At 40.6% G+C, this 15505-nt stretch overlaps 1 protein-coding gene across 1 annotated transcript in view; it reads left to right on the forward strand.

Annotated features, from left to right (window-relative positions):
* Positions 1-15505, forward strand: part of SH3BGRL2 (SH3 domain binding glutamate rich protein like 2) — a 44466-nt gene that overhangs the window by 12758 nt on the left and 16203 nt on the right. The window contains exon 2 of the mRNA XM_075747564.1: positions 9589-9774. Within this exon, the coding sequence (XP_075603679.1) occupies positions 9589-9774 (186 nt within the window). The remainder of the gene's footprint in view (positions 1-9588; positions 9775-15505) is intronic.

Raw genomic sequence — 15505 nt, forward strand, 5'->3', positions numbered from 1 at the left:
CAGAGTCCTCAGCCGCTCCTCACAGGACATTCCTTCCAGCCCTTTCACCAGCTTTGTTGCCTTCCTCTGGACGCATTCAAGGACCTTCACATCCTTCTTAAATGGTGGGGCCCAGAACTGCACACAGTACTCAAGGTGAGGCCGCACCAGCACTGAATACAGCAGGACAATCACCTCTCTTCACCGGCTGGTTATGCTGTGTCTGATGCACCCCAGGATGCGGTTTGCCCTCTTGGCTGCCAGGGCATGCTGCTGACTCACACGAGTATTACAGCATTTGCTTACTTTCCAAAACCTGCTTATAAAACTGCGCTCTTCAGTGCTATTTCAGTGAACTTTAAACAATTACCAAATATTTAACACATTTTAAGAAAATAAAGAAACAAACCATAGTTATAATGTTTTTCTTCCCTCCACAAAATCATCATTCTACCAGGCAAGCTTGATTCACATAAACAAAGTGATACCTCTTAAATCTCTGCAGATTTCCAGGTATAGCAGTGTTGGAATTCCATGTGCAAGACATCAAACTATTCCCTGCTCTCCTAACTCTGCAGGAGGAACTGTGAGATTCAAAGGTCAATTTTCTGTTCATCACTGCAGGACTAAGGACTGAGTTTCCAATAGTTCCAATAGTTCAGAACTTGACTTGACTAGTTCTCAACTACCTTGCTGAATTGGGACTTTACTGGGAAGCAAAGGATGTTCTTCAGAATCAAATAACTTACAGAAAACAAAAGAAATAAACATATGAATAAATGTAATATATCATGGAGATCAGAGGACAACTTGCATTTAATTAGGAGGTACTAAAGAGTAACTGAATTAATAAAGGTTGCAGTTATCATACTTGTATTTATGTGTAGTATACATTTTGAAAAGGAAGATAGATGTTGCTTGTTGAAAGGGCTCCTTTCATGATGCAAAATACTTGCTATAAATATGCCATTTTGGCAAAAAAGTACCAGGAGGAGTTAAAAGTAGAATGCTAAACAGGAGATTTAAATTGTTCTCTGGCAACTTTGAGAGGTTTCTGTTGGAAAAATGCACGAAAATAACACTTTCTCTTTAACTACTCTCTTGAATTACTGAAACATATGGTAAATTACAAACAGAAACATCTATCTTTTGAAAGAAGTTAGCTGCTGGCTAGGGTTTGAAGTGTTAGTTTTTTGAAATTAATTATTCTAGTCCTGCAGGATGGTTCCATCAGAAGTTTTTGATAGCTGAGAATATGCTTTATGAATCCCTGAAATCTTCCAGACTGCTCAAAGTTTCTCTTGTTTTTTGTGTTAGCCACTAGGATCCCCAACCTTGTTTAAAAAAAAAAAAAAAGTCCTAGCACATAATTCTAATAATTTTGAAACTTCTTGGCTCACTGTTGGATGAGACATTTTTAAAAACAGACCAAGTTATCAGCTTGTTCTGGTAATCTGCTCTCTGTTTTAGCTAGAGGCCGAGCTGAAGAAGAACCAGTATGCCTTCCCAGTACCCTCACAAGAAAATACCTATGACTAGGAAAGATCTTGGTATCTGTAGCACAAATATCATTGCAAGTGTGCATTTTGTCAAATAGAAATGCAGAATAGTGTAATTCTGCAGGATGGAGCTCGTTATAGGTTACAATCCAAACTGGCAGTAGGTTTTGCAAGCTTCCTACTAGAACAACCAAACATCCTGACCTTCAGTCTGGCAGTCACCTGCTGCTTGCCAGGCTAGGCAGGGGATTCTCTTGCTACGTTTCCTAGTGTCCTCTGGTTGCTAGTCTGTCAAGGTCTCTCTGATTTGGAGCTGCCTGCCTGTCCACCCAGTGGGACTGCCAAGTTGTTGTTCAGTTCCTGTTGCAAAGTGTTCGAGTTTCACTTTGTTTTAGCCATTTTTTATTTCCACAAGCAATGCTGGGGGTTTTTTTTGTTTCACATTGATGCAACAGAATAAAAATTGACATCATTAATTGGAAGATAGATCCAGCTTCAATGGTATTCTTACTCTTTTGATGGGAAGTAATGAGCCAAGATTTGGGTCTCCATAGCATCTGGTTTCCTCCAGTCCACCGGAGACTCACGTGTAGTGAGTGCATTTTCAACACTGTAGGAACACATTGTTCCTACTGCAAGAAGAAAATTATGATAGAATCACTTACTTCATTTGTGTACATCATTGACAAGTCTTGTTTTCTGCAGTACAGAATAAATCAGAAGAGGTAGAGTTGGGAGTGACTTGAGAGGCTTTCGCAGCTATGCACAGCTCAAAGGCGCCCTGCACAGCACTGCCTGTAGCTGATATTTCTGTAGAACCTTCTCTTTTTCTGTTCCTGGTCTTTCCCCGTTTTCTGTCTCTCCTTTTCCCTTTATGCTTACTGAAATAATACCAAGTAAACCCCTGAGCAAACTCCCATCATCTTTTTGTTTTGTGCAATGATGGATGTATTTGTACTTGCTAAAGACTCCTTAGTGTTTTTGAGTGTTACCTTGTTACTTGCACAGAGAAAAAATTTTTTTTACAAACTATCTTAAATAAGAAACTTCTCCCTTCAGCTTGTAATAGACATACATACACAGATTTAAATGCATTTTATCATAGTGCAACATCTGACAAGGAAAATACGAGGTTAGCTGGCATTGGCCATGGAGCAGTTTACTGTCTTCTGTAGCTTTATAGAAAAAGAAAATAATGTTTTCCTTTGCTGACTGCTTGTGATTAGGAGTCTTTTAGAAAACAAACCTGGCTCAAATTTTAATTGCATTTGTTAAATACTGAACTCCTTCAAAGATGCCATACAGATATTGCGTGGAGCTAAAGGTGTGCAGATTGCCTGGCTAAGCAGTGGCTCAGCAGCTCCCAGGGACTGGCAAACTTATTTTGCATAAAGCTGAACAGATTGCCCTCCCAGTTCAATAGAGTGTTTCATATGGCGTGTCCTTAATTATGTCTCTGTATGCAAGCGGAAGATTGCTGCTAGCAGATCAGGGCAGTGCAGGCTGCATGTGGCCACTGTTCAGGGACTGTTCTATTTCTTTTCAGATTGGAAAGTTCTGTGGTCAATTTTTAGGATATTGAAACATTTTCTTGAGGATGAAGCATTGAAGGTGTTTTTAGCTATTTGGAGGTCTGTTCTGAGGAGACTGTATTTTCCTTTTATCACATGTAGTGCAATATTTGCTACGGCAGGTAACCACTTACTTTACTTTGGAGAATAGCTATGTAATGCTGATTTTTTTTTTTTAATTTTAAATTTCTTCTTTATTACCCTCCTTTACCTCACTACAGCTTCTCATCTCCTTTTTGCCTACGTACATAACTGACTTGTATTTTCTTATGCCAAGAACATTGAATTAATCATATAAACCTTTGTAAAGATCTGTCACAGCACTGGCATCTCTGTGCAATAAAAATTACCAGGTGTCAGTTGTGCTCTCCTTTCCTAAGCCAGAAAGAGAAATTTGGTAGAAGTCTCTGTTGCTACAGGTTGCAAATGTAACAGGACCATGAAGATTTGCATGTCAGTTTTGGTGAATGTGTGAGATGATTGTTTTTCATTACTTCTGAATGAAAGCAGAAACACAGTGGAAACAAAAGAAAATAATGCAGGTGTTGCTTAGTCTGTTTGAGAGGCATTGCCTCCTCCTAGCTTTTCTAAGGTAGGTATGTGTAGGTTTGCAGTTAACACTGTTTAGAGTTCTGTTCGTTTGATGTGGTTAGTGCTTGCATCTCTTTGTTAGAGTGTAGTATCTCCTTATTATATGGGAGTATGTGTTGAACCTCATCTCTATGAGAAGTGAAGATTACTAATCCTCTGCAGTAACTATATTACATCTGCAATTTACACTGCAACAATGCCTTTGGTTTTGTTTGCATGACTTGTAAAGGCAGAGGCTCCCATTTGAATATTTTCAGCTGTGGGAGTGAGCTGGGGCTTGTGTTTATGTAACCCAATGTTGTTTATGCAGTTCATATTTCAAATACCTGTAGCTGGTCATGGTTCAGTTTCTGCTGAGCCATTTTCTTTGGGTGCGGTTTTGCTACTGATTATAAACTGATGAGATTGTGGTGCTGACATTATTGATGCTTCTTTGTTCCCCTGATTCCTGCATTATGCTTGTGCAAGGAAAGCTGCAGGAGCTGCTTGGCAGGAGGGAGGAGCTGCTTGTGTCGTCTCAGTGACAGCCAGCGGTGAGATGGCTTAGCTGTATCATCAAACTGCACCCTAAAGGTGCCCCTGCCAAATGCAATACATTCAGTTTTTCAGCTGAGTCAGTGAGTGGATAACAGTTGCTGCAGTTCTGGAGTAAAGGCAAAGGTCAGGAAAGAGTAACAAGATTGAAAGAAAAGGAAGGGAACCAGCAGGACCATCTCCATCTTCAGAGGCACAGGTCTAGGTAGACATATGCCAGTCTGTGAAACAAGTCTTTGAGGTGGACTTACACATGCATTCTGTTTTGTTCGTTTAAATGTCAGACTTCTAAAATGTGTTTGTGGTCTGACAAGCCAGCTTAGAAGATACTCATCATAAGGCCTTGTTTTCAGCATGTGTAGTCTAAATATTTTTTGGGGTGGGATTTTGTGTTAGAAAGCTGGCTGTTTGTTCTTAGGATCTGTCTGCAGTGAGTGGACAGTTCAGTTAGGCTTTTGGTCCCTTCAGTTCCAGGATGAAGAGGTTGGAACACATATCACTCACCAGCCAATGCACTGAATGGTACCTGCTGTCGTTCCCTCCGCTTGCAGGCAGGAGGACTGAAGCCCAGGGAATGCCTGATCTCCAGACAATGTGTGGAGTTAAGAGTCCAGAGCAGAAGACCAACCTCCCAGGTCTACTTTGTGGGCACCAGACACTGAGCAACATGCCTGCTGACACTGTGAAGAGATTTGAAACTGAGAATGTGTCTGCTTTGTCCCACTTACATTAACTGGGCTAATGAAATAAGGGAAAGAAGTTCTCTTTAATCATGGTTATTTCAGTTCCTATTAATACTGCTACTTGACTCATTTTGACTATACTACAGTAGAAATGATACTTATTTATCCTATCTGGGCTAGATAAATCCTAGACTAGTGAGATTTTTGCAATGTATTCAGTATCTTAGTTAAAATAGTATAGAATAATGACATACTGCTGCAATTTAGTAATGGAGAGACCACATGATATGCTCTTCTGGTTCAGTCAGTAGGCAAGCCTTGATAGTACAGATCTTCTGAAAACAGGTTCAGGAAGCATAGCGAAGGAAAAAAAGAAGGAAATTGTGACCTGTTGGAAGTGATGAGAAGCTTCCAGGGAGTTTTGGAGAGAGGATGTGATCTGATTTTGCTAAACTTCTGGTCTAGTCTGGATATGATTTATGACGGTAACACCCTTATTCTGCTGTTAAATGAGCAATAGGATTTATCTTTTTATTGGAGATCACTGTTCAGGTTAGCTGGGAGATCTGTTCCCTCCCCATATTACTTGTGTGGGAAACAGAAATCTTGTAACAGAAGAATTTTCAGTCTAGCCAAAGATATAAAAAGTAAAGCGGCTGAAAGCAGGACGTGAGGCAAATTCTGAACAGAAGCAAGCAAATATTTTAAGTGGCAGCAGTTAGTGAACTATGGGAACAATTTGCAAAGGCTGGCAGATTCTCTGTTATTATCAGTTCAGGAATGGAGCTTAGGGGGAAAAAATCCAAAGAAACTCTTTACTCCTAAGAGGAATTAATTCAGGGATGCTGAAGGTCAGAGCAGATAATCCCAGTGGTCCCACCTGGCCTGACCTGAGGATGTCTTTGAAGTATCTCTCCAAAGCAGTCTGAAAGTGTATCTTCCTGTTACCTGTAGCATATCAGTATAAAGAAATGAAAACCAGGGGAGAAAGCCAGGATACTTTAGCTGAGATAGAGGGGTTTTTTGTAAATCAGTCTACTGAACAAGTGATTAGCTCATTTTAGCAGTTCTGTATGTCAAAATGGACATCCTATTTTTCTGATTTTTAATCCTAATAAGGAGACCAGCTTCAAATACCAGGGTAAAATGGAAATGCCTCTGGGAGTTTTTTTCCTGTCTTACTTTTGTGAATAAAAATATAGGTTAGCAGTAAAACCAAACCCAGAGAAATGATGTTCAGAAAACCATCAGCCTGTTAAAAATACAGGAGACAAACATCATATTACAGTAGTAGACTATTAGCTCTATTAGAGTTTTCTTCACCATGTTAAAGGTAGAGTAGAATCATACTATCTAGACACACAGATTTTGTTTCAAAGTCAGTGCCACTGCTTCATAAAAAGAGATGATATTTCCTGTTCCTAGTTGTATTTATGGCTAATACTCTTTCATGACTATAAGGAAATTTAAACAAAAATCAACATTGAACTGCCTGTTTGAGATGAGATAATTAGAATGCATATGGAAGCTACAGTTTCTTTATAGGATACAAAATTAAATGGGGGATGTGTTTTCCTCTGAAACTTCACAATGTATGTATATTTTGATGGTGTATCTCACAGTGTCTTCTGGTATGCTGCAACGTATTAAAAACAAAATGTTTTGATGCTAAAGCAGTTTGTCCTGTAAGAATACAGATGCTTTCCCAAAGTGATGTATGAATAACCACGAACCAAGTTTTTCTGAACATGGTACCTCTGATTATATGAATAATCTTTTCAGATTCCTTTTGGTTGCATCACACTCTGGAAACCTTGGAAGCAGCAAGGTACAGGGCTGTTTCGCAAAGAGAACTGAAGTATCCACCTCCGTAGTTTGTCAAATGAGGATGTATTTTTCTCCACTGGGCTCTTGATAGGAGCTCAGATCCTCTGCATAGGCTAGTGAGGAAGGGAGAACTGACACTGCTCTTTGTGTCATGTTGTCTTTGCTCAGTTTTTCATGTGGTTGAATGCTGGAAGTTTTTATAGCTCAGAGTAACCACAGATGAGAGCTACAGGCAGGATTGTGAGGCTGACGCACTCCTGCGGCACAGATCCAGTTGCAGAGGAAGACAAAGGTCCTGTGGTTTTCTTGGGGAGTAGTCAGATGGCTTCTGTTGTGGCAGATGCTCTGAGCATCCATCTTAAACAACAAGGCATAATTTAATAGGATTTTTAATGTACCTAATGCTCTTGTTTCAGTTTACAGACTTGAATCAAATCACTTGGGGGAGGAGAAGATGCTACTTTTTGGGCTAAGAATTTTTAGGGCATTTTGTTTAAATTTATGCAGCTGGCACATCCACAGCTGATAACTCATGCAGATGTCATGTTGTAGAATTGCAAGGCTTCTGGCTAAAAAAACCCACCCTATAATTTATTTCATTTCAACATCTTAATTAGTTTTATAAAAATAAAAAGGAGGGATTAGGAAATGTGAATTCTTATGGTGTGAACAGTAAAATATTACGGATCTGATTAAATATGAGTTGCAGTTAAACTTGTGCCCAGTGTGCAGACTGCTGGAAGACAGCAGATGAGAATAGGTACATGTAGATACATGCGTACTGGTGTGTGGCCTGGGTCTAGCATTGGAGCTCTCTGCTACTGTGAAACTGCTAGAAGAATGGTTGCCGGCACAGACAGCTTTGGACAGGTCTTACTTACAGTCTCACAAACAGTTCATGGCCATGATTTAGATGTTACAGCATGCCAGGGATCATTCCCAATGTACAGTTCACGTGCAGCCACTCTGAGAAGGTGCCGTTTTAACAGACTTGGCCAGATGATGCCATTTGGCCTCAGGGCCAGAGGGTTGGCCCAGCCACTATGTAGTTTGCTAGTTGCTCTGACCAATGCAGGAGGGAATTCACGTTGATTTTAGCAGTACTCCACTATAAGAAAATGACCTCTCCCACACATCATTTTAGACGTCTCATTTCTGTTTGAACAAATACTTAATATTCGTCTTAAGAAAATCTCAGTCTCTGTCTCTTTGGGGCCTCTCTTGCAGCTTTCTTTTTTTTTTTTTGGCAAAAGACAGAGGAAAATATTTTCGTCTTTCACTTCTACATTGACAACAGAATTTGTTTTTGCAATTTTTAGGGAGACAGTGAATGTCATGTTGTCTTGGGTACCAGCAGTGATGATGATGCAGTAATTTTGCTGTGGTTGATAATACATTATTTGCACACAATTTTAGGACCTGCCTTCTGTATGAAAAAGTGATCCTGTCACATATGCCTAAAAAACCCCATCAGTATATGTAAGAAAAGGAAAAAGAATAAGACACTGAGACACAAACTTACTATGCATCGTCCTTCTTAAGAAAGACAGTAATCATTTAAGAACTTTGTCTTTGCAGTTTCTTGGGATGGCTACCCCCTTATTTCAAGGAAACAATGATTCCATGAGCATTACCTCCAAAAGTTATGTATTTTCGTGATGCATTCAGGTAGACAGAATGGATTGTGTGACAAGAACAACTAGCACATGCACTTTAAAAATTCTCTGATTTCTAAATAGTATCTAGGTCATATGATACCCACAGGCATGATTCATCCACCTGGGCTTTATGCCAGTCAGCAACTGCGTGGATCTGACACTCCAGGAATACTGTAAAATTATTAAAGCTCTATTTTTTTTTTTTCTTCAAATAACACTGTTGATGATAATGGTAAAGAATACAGAATATTATTTATAGTTCCTTTCTGAAAGAATTCATTTCATTAAGTAGATGCAAAAAGTACAGTGTGGACTGAAGGGAATGCAGAGCAGACCTAGCAGGCCCAGGTAGCCTTCCTTGACCCTACAGACTTTCATTTCATAGGTTGCTATCTTGATATAAAGTCCTGTTTGAGGCAGAAGTAGTCTTCACCTGAGTCTATCTGTTTGAAGCCCAGCTAGCTGTTAAGGGTTGATCTTACTTGGCTACAATTTGCTAAAAACTGCCAGTGTTCTGCTCCTGTTAGGTTTTTGTATAAAGGTCATAATCTCTTTGAGGGGCAGAAACACCATACATTTATGCTTTTTTTTTTTTTTTTTTTTTTTGTTGCAATGAAGTTAATCTTCAAGAGATGAGATCATGCTTATTTTTAGGCATGTGTATTATGCAGACAGACACTCTTAATTAAAGATTCAGCAAGCCTTGTTCAGGGAACCATCAAGCTGCATTTTAAAAAGATGTGTAGGTGTCTAGGAAAACAAAAATGTGTGTAGCTGCATTGGGTTTTTTCTAGATGTACCAACATGTTGATCTCAATGAACACTTATCGGAGTAGACTCTTCTGGGGCTTGCCAGGTTGCTTACCTTGCATTTTGACCTTGCATAATAACTCTGAAAACGAGCTACCTCTTTTAACGCCTACTTCCAAAGGGTCCCACACAGATTATTTTTTTTAAAGCATCTTTAGTGAGTAAAGGCTAAAATTCCTACAGCTGAACGAAAGAGAGAGCCTTCTAGAAATGAGGTGAGGAAGTATAACCTTTGCCAACTTGTAAAGAAACAACAGTGTTTAACTTCTATGAACTTAGAGCTGAAAAAAATATTTTCTTTCTCTTCCTGAGTTTGTGACTACCCATCCCATGAAAGTAGGATGGGAGAGGAGGAAAGTTCTCAGGTTTGTAAGCATGTCTGGGTTATGGTGGACTTGGTCTGATTATTGGTTTTTTTTCCCTTTCTTTCATCCAGATAAAGAAGAGGCAACAAGATGTGGTGAGGTTTCTGGAAGCCAATCGCATAGAGTTTGAAGAAGTGGATATCACAATGTCAGAGGAGAAAAGACAATGGATGTATAAAAATATTCCTGAGGATAGGCAGCCCGCGCAAGGCAATCCACTGCCACCACAGATATTCAGTGATGATCGGTACTGTGGAGTAAGTAGCTGTTATGGTTGTCAATGGACAATATATTGATATACCCTGTTGGCCATTAGAAAAACTGGGACTTGCTGTTGAGCTTTCTCTAGTAATACCTGAATTAATGGTGACAGTTTGGGGCGGTAGGAGGAGGTGATGATCATACAGTGAAAATTCAGATCATTCATCTGTAAATCCTAAAGTTGTCTTCAGCTGGTGGATTCCCTCAAATGTAAGAATTTGTAATGTCACGTGCTTCATGTACAACCTGTTGATGGTAAAGTTCCTTGTGAAACCCCACTGTAAGCTGGGGATTTATGGTTTTCTTGCTACTTGGTCTAGTCCAAGCATAAAAATGCAGAAGGAAATCTTTGGCACAGTAAAAGGGAACATTGGCTAGATTGAGTTATATTGTCATTGTAATTAATCATCAAATCATAGAATGATATAGAATGGTTTGGGTTGGAAGGGACCTTTAAGATCATCTAGTTCCAACCCCACTCCCATGGGCAGGGACACCCTTCACTAGACCAGGTTGCCCAAAGCCCCATCCAACCTGGCCTTGAACGCTTCCAGGGAGGGGGCATCCACAGCTTCTCTGGACAACCTGTTCCAGTGTCTGACCACCCTGACAGTAAAGAATTTCTTCCTAATACCTAATCTAAATCTACTCTTCTTCATCTTAAGGCCATTACCCCTTGTCCTATCCCTACAAACCCTTGTAAACAGTCCCTCTCCAGCTTTCTTGTAGGTCCCCTTTAGCTACTGGAAGGCTGCAATAAGATATCTCTGGAGCGTTCTCTTCTCCAGGCTGAACAACCCCAACTCTCTCAGCCTGTCCTCATAGGAGAGGTGCTCCAGCCCTCTGATCATCTTCATGGCCCTCCTCTGGACTCGCTCCAACAGTTAACGCTCCTTCTCTGCTGCTGTCATAGTGTAAATTTCATTTATGCTCAGAGAGCCTTTATGCAATCAAAGTCTCTAGGATAAATGAAAACAATTTGCTTTTTGAATTGTAGAACAGTTTTATTTTTCCCTAAAGTAAAGCAGCTTGAGACTTGTGTTCTGCTGAAAGACTGCTAAGCACGAGAGCCTGTGAATCTGACAACAGATTGATGGGTGGACTGGTTTCTCTCATGATGTAAGCTGCAATAACTTCTCCATCCACTAGTGCATGCTGAAGCGGTAGCCTTTGGTACGTTAAGAATGGCACCATATGAATGGTTTACTCTCCTGCTTAGCCAGCATGGTGTTCTTGTAGCTCTGAGTCTTGGGAGCATCTTCCCAGAACTTTTCCTCACCTTTGAACAAAAATGTAAAAAAATCCCAGCTGGGCCCTCTTTGCCCTGCCGCATCTTCTCATACTTCAACCATGTGACTTGTACTTCCTTTAGGAGGCGGGTTTGAGGTACCTGTTAGACTAGCTGATGAGAGAAAGGGAGGTTTGATGTGCCTCCCTGGCTGCATCAGGAAGTGATAGGTTAAGGTTTGTCTGTGACTTCAGCAGGAGAATGAAACGGGGAAGAGAGTCTCAGTGGTTGTAATAGCTGGACCAGAGTAAATGTGGGTATCGTGTGGGTTTCTGACTACAACGTGGTGAAGATACATTGAAGCTGGTTCTAACTCAGTCCCTGCCAGACTCAACAGTGCTGTAAAGAAGCTACTTCTGGCTGATGGATCGTTCAGATCTGCTGAGATCCTGTCAACTGCAGTGCAATTGTTAGCTTAATGTAGGAAGTGCATAAGAAATGATGTAGGATCCAACAAATAGAATGGGTATGATGCAGCAGCTAATTGGCTTCTGGAAGCAAGGTTTTTAACATCCCTCCCCCATGCTTTGTATTGGCATTACTTGTTTACCTCAGCAGTGTAACTGGCATCTTCCTAGTTCCAGGTAAGAAATGGCAGTTAAAAAAATGTATCTGGGACATGAAGGTATTTTGACCCTTGCTTATGGAGCAGCCCCTCATTTACAGATAAAAACATTTACATTGTTCTATGTGATTTTAGTTTGCCTGGGAAATACAATGTTTTAAGCTGTTGTTTCTTACCCTTTCAGATTGTCTTTATAGCATGTTTTAAGCTAGCCTTAGAAATTGCTGTTTGGAATTAGCAACATGTGAGATGATCTCGTTAATCTGTCTGCTCAGCTGATAGCCGTTTTGGTTGAGCAGAGTTAATCCTATTACTAGACCTCACTGTCTGCATGAACATCTTTAAAGAGAAAACATGCTTTGAAAGAAACTGTATTTTCTAGATGTATGTGCAGGATCTCCAACATTCATCAGTTAGCTTGCTGCATTAGTTAATGAAGTTCTTAGGTAATAGAGTGGAGGCAGAACATTAGGCAGGAGGCAAAGGAGGTCAGTGCTGGAAAGGGGGTTAAAATATCACAATTAGATGAAGTCAGCAGACATGGTATATTTTGTTTCTATTTGTCATTTCCACAGTCAGTGTTTTCATATGTTTATCTTGACAGAAATAACTAAAAAAAATATCACTATTAAATAACTTAAACTGAAAAAAATACCTGTTGAGTTAGTTGAGTTAGTGAAAATTGTAGCTTATCATTCCTGATCTGTGTCCAGGCAATTTCAAATCCAATTTGTTCTGTTAACAAACACTGTCTGTTTTACTGCCTGCCAGTTCTACAGTCTCACCAGGAAACTGCCTATGTACTTATTGTGGCTTATACATTGTTAGTGACATTACAGACATACAATACAAACTGGTCGGAGCCGTTGCTGTTGCTCTAAATGTATGGGGGCTAGACAAGGCAGAGCAAAATAGGTACACTATTTTGTTTAGGTTATTTAAATAGAGGTTCACAAGCATGTGGTGTACAAGCCATGACTCAATGTAATGTTCATAGCCATCTGTGTTAGTAAAAGCATTAATAGTTGGGGTTTTTTTCCTCCCCATTTTATTTTTAGTAGATAACCTCAGCAATATGCACAAAGATATTATCTCAGAATAGATTTTTCTGGCTAGCACATTACCATTTGAAATAATCACTTTTCAGAATGTAAGTAAGTGCAATGTAGAGGAAGTTTGTCTTCAGTGTTTTCAGTAAGTATCCAAAATGGGTTGGTGTCAGCCATTTGAGCATGTGAGAGCTGGTGTAAGAGGGGAGAAAGGTACAAAAAGATGACCAGTGCTTACCGGTTCACAAAACATCTTGTACCACAGGGGGAGGTACAACAGACAAACTCCATGGAAAGTGTGAGCAAAACCTTGAAATTTCTCTGAGTCAATGTAATTGCAAATGTGATCATCAATCTCTCTTCTCGTTTTCTCAGTCTTCTGAGATGCACTCCCCAATTTTTCAGTAACAAGTTATGCTAATGAAATTTGAAATAAAGTACTCAGCAAGAACCATTGTTATTTCCTGCAAACAAGATAAGAGCTGTGAGCACACAAGAACACAAATCATTTTACTGATAATCCAGTGCTATGTCATAGCACTGACACTGTGATAATTTACATATTTTTATGACTTTACAATCTGTTGTTTCATCTTAGTGACATTGCTATAACATTGTAAGTATGTGAGAAGAGAGTCTACATTTCAGACAAATCAGACACATGTACCTGTTCTTCTAATTTACAGTAGGGTAAATCTGAAATTACTACAGTTATCTTGCTCTAGTTAGTGCTATGTAAGAGTAGGGAAGTGCCTAGTGCAGGTTCCAAGAGAGAACTCATGCACTTTGTGTAAAGAAAAGTAAAGTGGAGATAATCTGGAAAAGATAAAAAAAATATAGAAAAGGACAAGTAGAGCCTAAATAGATAAGTAGAGCTGGTGTTTTGGGTTGGGTTGTTGAGCATTGAAACCAGTTGTGTCTTGCCCGGTTCCTTACAAGGCTCATCCTCAGTTAGTTTTAGTGGCTTCTGCTGTAGTACTTTGTCGTACAGCTATGACATACAACTCAAATCATGGGTTATTTTCCCACAATGTTAAATCTCCTTGCAGTACACAATGGGTTTCCCCATCCTCCTGGATTACACACCAAGTATACCCTGGCCCCATGAATGGGTTTGCCTTTTCCTGAGGGAGGAGCAACCCACACTGTCTCTTCCAGCCACTGTTCTTCTCAGCAGAGAGGCTTTACCCACTTGACTTGTTTGATCATGGCACATGTTTCACATTCATGGATAACCTGTCCAATGGCTTCAATGGTCAGGTCCACCCCTTGATCACAAGCCCACCTATACATTGCATCTCTTCCTGATGTGTCGTGGGCCCACTGAGCTATGAATAGCTCGCCTTTACATTCCCAGACCAGGTCCACTTGAGCCATTTAAGTACTGGCAGCCTGGTCTACTTGCTCCTTGTTCCCGTGTTCTTTGGTAGCATGGCTCTTGGGCATGTGAGTATCTACATAACATACTTTTACAAAGAGGTTCTGTACCCAGTCAGCAATGTCTTGCCACAGTGCAGCAGCCTAGATGGACTTACCTCTGTGCTGCCAGTTAGTCAGCTTCTGTTGCTGCAGCCACCCCCACAGGGCATTTGTCACCATCTGTGAGTCAGTGTAGAGACAGAGTACCAGCCATCTTTTGGCAATGTCCAGGGCCAGCTGGATGGCTTTCACTTCTGTAAACTGCTCTCCCTCAGGAGGAGCTTCAATCTCCTTTACTAACTCCGTCATCTTTACCAACTGGGTGGACCTATGCTTCCATTATTTCTTCTTGACTGCGGGAACAACCATTGTAGTTGAGGGTTGGATTTCTGATTTACCCACAGTGTCTGTTTGTATGTCCTCAGATTAAGAGACCCTCTCGTTCCTCTGAGCATAGGCCTAGGCCTACCCCAAGCCCCAACAGAGTGCTGGAAGTTGTGTCTTTATGATATATGCAAGGCATCCTTTCTTCACGTGGTCTGCCAATTCAACAGGATTCCACATCTGTTCAGGAGTGAAGTCCCAAACCATCAGAGGTGAAAACTGCTCAAATACTCCCCCACATCTTGCCATTCAGGAGTTGGTTGTGTCATGGCACATTCCTGTGTGGCATTCCCAACTGGTTGGTTAACCTTCTGAAAAGGCAAAATCAGCGTCACTGCACACACCAATACAACCTTCTGGTTACATTGGGATGTTCAAGAAATTGAAGGGCCATTGCAACAACAGTGGAAACCTCTGTCCTAGAGAAGAGGAAGATGCCATTCTTCATTTCCTCCACAAAGTGGCTCCTGGAGGAGAAAGACGTAATTGCTAATTGTCTCCATGAGATGGTTCCCCCACAGTGCAGGAGCCAAATACCAGATTAGGCTCAAGGCTGATGCTTTTATCATGGCTTTCAGGCAAAGCAAAAGAAAGTGATAAACAACACGGCAAACAGCAAAAGCTGAAAACAGCCATTAACGAGCTCTTGAGTTTGATGTACAGGAAGAAAGGGAGCAAGCAACAGAGCAACTGAGGGGAAAAAGCAAATTGGCATCAAGAACAAGAGAGTCAACATCATGACCAGTAACACGAAGTAACAGCCTGCCAAGTAACAGTTTAACAGGTGTAACAGCTGTAAATTCAGTCTAGCACACCCTGATCAAATCTGTCATTATCTTGAACCTTTTTGAGTCCCTGTTCAGGAGCCAAAAAGGACTGTTGTGGGTTGATCCCAGGCAGCAACCACACAGCTGCTTGGTCGTCCCCCATTCCCCTAGCAGGACAGTGGAGAAAATAGGAAGAGCAAAAGCAGGAGAGGTCATGAGTTGAGATAAAGACAGTTAAATAAGTGAAGGAAAGGG

This window comes from Balearica regulorum, chromosome 3 (genome assembly GCF_011004875.1).
Source record: "Balearica regulorum gibbericeps isolate bBalReg1 chromosome 3, bBalReg1.pri, whole genome shotgun sequence".
Lineage (NCBI taxonomy): Eukaryota > Metazoa > Chordata > Aves > Gruiformes > Gruidae > Balearica > Balearica regulorum.